Raw genomic sequence first — 4,369 nt, forward strand, 5'->3', positions numbered from 1 at the left:
TATAATTGCATGAAAAAATCATAAAGGAGGATTAAATAGATCTTTTGTAAAGGAAAGTAAGAGAATTGATATTTAGACAACTAAAGCTAATCTTTCATAAAATTACATTGCATTGGGTACACAAAGATTCATAACAAGGTCCCTTAGCACCAATGATTTCACAAAATTAAGAAATATATCAAGCATATTGTTCAATCTAAATTTACACATTACAATATGCTAGAAAGTCCACTCAAAGGAGATAAAATTTTAAACATCACCAAATTTTTGAACCCCCTTTCTTGAAATAATAATAACAATGCCTAGAAAAGGCAACTACAAGAGGATGATTATGATATTGCACTTGCCTATTTGATCAAATAGAAGAATTCCCAAAGTTTAACCCATGCTCTATGGAAGCATCTTTCCAACTCAAGAACATACTAACAAGCTACCATGCCTTTTAGATGGATTGAAGAGGAAATGAGACATTTATATGAAAGAAGGGAGCAAGAAGAATTTTTATCTATCGATAAAATATTCTACTATTTTCCTTTAGCAGCCTAGCAAGAATAATACAATGAAAAACTAATTTTTTTCATGGCTCTTTTCCTGAAACAACATTAACTATCCATTTGGTCATCAAACCAGTCGCTTATGTCCTAGAGTCCAAAAGGCATTCATTTTAGGGGGAGATTGAAGACATGCAGTTACATGCAACTTCCAGTTCATGGATTCACAACATTTTCAAGACAAAGCTTTGTTATAGGAAGATTGTAGATCAAACAAAGATGATTTGCGTCTTGAAGATCGTTGTCTTTCAAACAAAAGCAATTCATAAGAAGCCACTAAAGGAGATCAGCGAAGATCACAAATCATTTATATGCATGGGCAAAGTATTTTTTAGTCAACGAGATCAATCTTATTATCATTGTAGAAGTTACCGTTCAAAGGTGCAGTTCACCCTCCAAAGATGAAAGTGATAACAAACTGACATTTACATGTCAACGATAGAAAGTAATTGAAGGAAATAAACATTACAAGGTTACTAGAATAATTCCGTACTAAACTTCAATAGCCTATTTAAATGCAACATATGATATAGTGATAATATACATTGTTTATTTATGGTGTGCACCATATGTTGGATCAGACTTAGATTTACTAGGTTTGAAAAGTTTGCCACCCTTCAACACTCTCTCCATCGTAGCTAAGATAGGTGAAGGAAATAAACATTGCCTCACCATAATTAAAGGCACCCATTATAACTATTTCTAATTGAACTTCAATAACCTATCTGAATACACCATATGATATAGTCATAAAATGTATTCTTTAATTATGCTGTGCACCCTGTCCTGGATCAAGCTTAGGTTTACTTGGTTCGGAAAGTTTGCGAACCTTGAGCACCCTATCCATCGTAGCTGCAGTTCTCTGCATAAAAAACAGGAAAAAACATCAGAAGTGTTAGGGAGAAATGTTTATTTTATGAGATAAAAGGCATATTTAAATGAATGTTAGTTTAAAATAAAGATCTAACTCATAATAAAGCAGGAAACCATAGAAGGTTCTCACGCTATTGTGAAGTAATTAACAGTATCGAAAAAAAAAAGAAATGAAGAACAACCTCAGTAGAATGCTTTTCATCGCCTCGTGCTCCATATTTTTCTACGTTAAAGACAGTAACAGCAGAATGAAGAACCTTTTCTGAAGCAGAATGACCCGAATGAACAACTGGAACATATTTATTGAAATTACTGTCTGAAATTGTTTGGGCAGATTGAGTTTCTGTACATGCACCACGCATGAAAGTCCCTTCAGAAGGGCACATAATTAGAAAGCATATAAATACCACGAACCATAGACCCACAGCTACTTTTCTGGCCATAAAAGATGCCTTCTTCAGATCCATATACCCACAGTAGGGAAGGTGCTTCATGACCTTGTATTGTCCCTTACCCTTGTTTTCTCTCTGCCTCCAATTGCTATTTATATGCAGTCCATTGACCAGACACGATCTTAAGGATTTGGGCCACCGAGTTCTAAAAGACAGGCCTAAACCGGCTGAGGCTACATACAGTGATCCTGGCAGAGGAAAAGCTGTAAAGACATTCTGAAGACAAGCGATAAGCAATACTATTGTGAAAATCAATAGCCTGGGAAATTTGTACTTTTGAAGCAGAAACTCGGAGAAAAGTGCTTCCGCCACACGGCCTAGAAAGTTCCAGATGCTAATGAGAGAAACAAAAGTTCTGATATTCACAGTAGTGTAACCCAGGGCTTTGCCAATCTGACCCACGTTGTCAATGGCGTTGATGGTAGTTCCAACCACGCAAGTAGTTGCTACAAATAAGATTATCCTGTCCACACTCACAAGTGCCTGGGAGATAGTGTAGTTCTCTCCTTTCGTGGGCCTCTTGAACATTTTCATGAGACGGGATCTTAAAGATATGGGCTGCTCGCTGCTCTTGCCTTCATCTTTCTTCACAGGATCTTCACTGCTAAAATTTACCAAATTGATCTCAGTTTTGGGTTTTTCCTCATTTTTGATCTTCACACCATCTTCTCCAACATCAATATGCAGAGTCTTCTGAGACCCATTTCGGTTCTGGGAAGACAATCTTTGTAGCTTCAATATGCTGTCCATCTCTGCGTTTACAACCACAACAATATTAAACGCGGGGAAAAGGATTGTTAAGGCAGCTACAATTTCGTAGCCAGACTGTGGAAAATTCCTCCGCAGCCAAGGCTATGTAGAGAAAACTATAGAAGCGTTCTGTTGATTATTCCTACTGGGAAATGACTGCAAGGTTATATCAATTATGTTTTGAATCACGAAAGGCATGAGAAACGTGTTCTTTCAGAACACAAATACCCTTTAGCTGTAATTACCTTTCCAGTTCATTCCATTAATCCTGCACTATCTCGTATATTTTTAAAAAGGACATTCAATTTTTATACAGTTACCAAACAAAATATTACTCGATAGTTGGCTTTAGCTTTGTTAATTCTTGTACCATGTATTTATTTATTTTTTAATCAACTCTGTAAGTTTTTCGCAATCCATATTCTTAACCATTTTTCCGAATATAGAATTCTATAAAGCGTTCAAAAAATTGATTTTAGAATCAACTGTGTATATTTTTTAATCTGAAACGTCTGATTAAAAAAATTGCAATTCATTCCAAAAGCAATCTTTCGAAGACGGTTAAAGTTATCAAGGTTTTCCAACAAAAAAAAAAACTGTTACACTGCAGCTTATTAGAACCTTTTTCATTCTACCATGTGCTGTCTCTAATTATAATATTCATTCATTCATCCATTAAGATTAACAAGAGAAAGACTATTTTTAACGACACTGTGGCCGAGTTAACTTACCAGAATCTGTTTTCCAAATTTGTTTCTAGAGGGAACAGTTTAGGCTTGAGTTTCATGCATAAAATTAAATCAGAAAACATGGATTCAGCGGATAATGAAAGCTCCACGATTTAAATTTCTAAAACATCCGACCTCTTAATCGATTTAAGACTAAAACCAGAAAGATTATCCATTTCAGAAGAGAGATAGGCACCGATGGTGGCGATGGGAGGTGCAGTCATGGGGATTTGAGCACCATAATGGTCTTGCACACTCGGATATGAGAATTGTAGAGGCCATGGAGGATCAGACTGAGCCTTTCAAATTTCTAAACCATCAAACCAGTTAATCAATTCAAGATCAAAACCAGAAAGATTATCCATTCCAGAAGAAAAAGATAAAGGCACTGACCTAAAAACGCCAGAGGCGGTGGCATCATGGTGGCGGTGGGAGGTGCAGACATGGGGACATGAGCACCATGATAATGGTGTTGAACACTAGGATATGACAATTGCAGAGGCCATGGAGGATCAAGATTGAAGTCCATAGCAGGAGGAAGAGAAAAAGGAGGAGTACCCGTAGGACGAACACGAGGTTGAATCTCATCATTCTCCTCCCTCTCCCTCTTAACTCCAGTAGTTCCAGCCACGACGTCACTCAGCGCAGACACCATCACAAACATTTCACGCTCCCTCGTTAGTTCACTATAATTGCTGCGTATATGGTCTATAGAATACATGAAAATATCGCTATGAAAGTAAAAAAGATCAAGAATTTGATTCAATATACACGAACCTACTGTTCAGAGATACTAAACTTTGAATTATATTTTAAAGAAATCAAGCATTTGATTCCACATGCGAACCGACTTTCAGCACTGAGTGATGCGTGCGCGCCAGATTCACCGGTATTTATCTTATAATACGTCAGCTGTGTATGTTTTATTTTTTTAAAGTAATTAAAGTTAACTTATTAAATTTATTTTACTTTTTTTATTAGAGTTTTAAGAATTAGATTTTTTTAAGTTATTCAA

General features: G+C 36.2%; 1 protein-coding gene across 1 annotated transcript; it reads right to left on the reverse strand.

Annotated features, from left to right (window-relative positions):
* Window positions 1-1,200: 1,200 nt before the first annotated feature.
* LOC131030171 (uncharacterized) lies at window positions 1,201-4,018 on the reverse strand. The gene is made up of 3 exons (XM_057960870.2): window positions 3,748-4,018; window positions 1,607-2,628; window positions 1,201-1,413 (listed from the first exon to the last, which is right to left on the reverse strand). The coding sequence occupies exons 1-3, from the start codon at window positions 4,016-4,018 to the stop codon at window positions 1,315-1,317; spliced, it is 1,392 nt and encodes a 463-aa protein (XP_057816853.2). The 3' UTR covers window positions 1,201-1,314.
* Window positions 4,019-4,369: the final 351 nt, after the last annotated feature.

This window comes from Cryptomeria japonica, chromosome 5 (genome assembly GCF_030272615.1).
Source record: "Cryptomeria japonica chromosome 5, Sugi_1.0, whole genome shotgun sequence".
NCBI lineage: Eukaryota > Viridiplantae > Streptophyta > Pinopsida > Cupressales > Cupressaceae > Cryptomeria > Cryptomeria japonica.

Excerpts from the sequence above, each read along its gene's own strand:
- LOC131030171 (XM_057960870.2), bottom strand. The coding sequence starts at position 4,018 with ATGTTTGTGATGGTGTCTGCGCTGAGTGACGTCGTGGCTGGAACTACT. Across the intron at positions 2,629-3,747 it reads ACCGCCTCTGGCGTTTTTAG|AGATGGACAGCATATTGAAG; the intron begins GTCAGTGCCTTT and ends TTGTAAACGCAG. Across the intron at positions 1,414-1,606 it reads ATGAAAAGCATTCTACTGAG|AGAACTGCAGCTACGATGGA; the intron begins GTTGTTCTTCAT and ends TTTTTTATGCAG.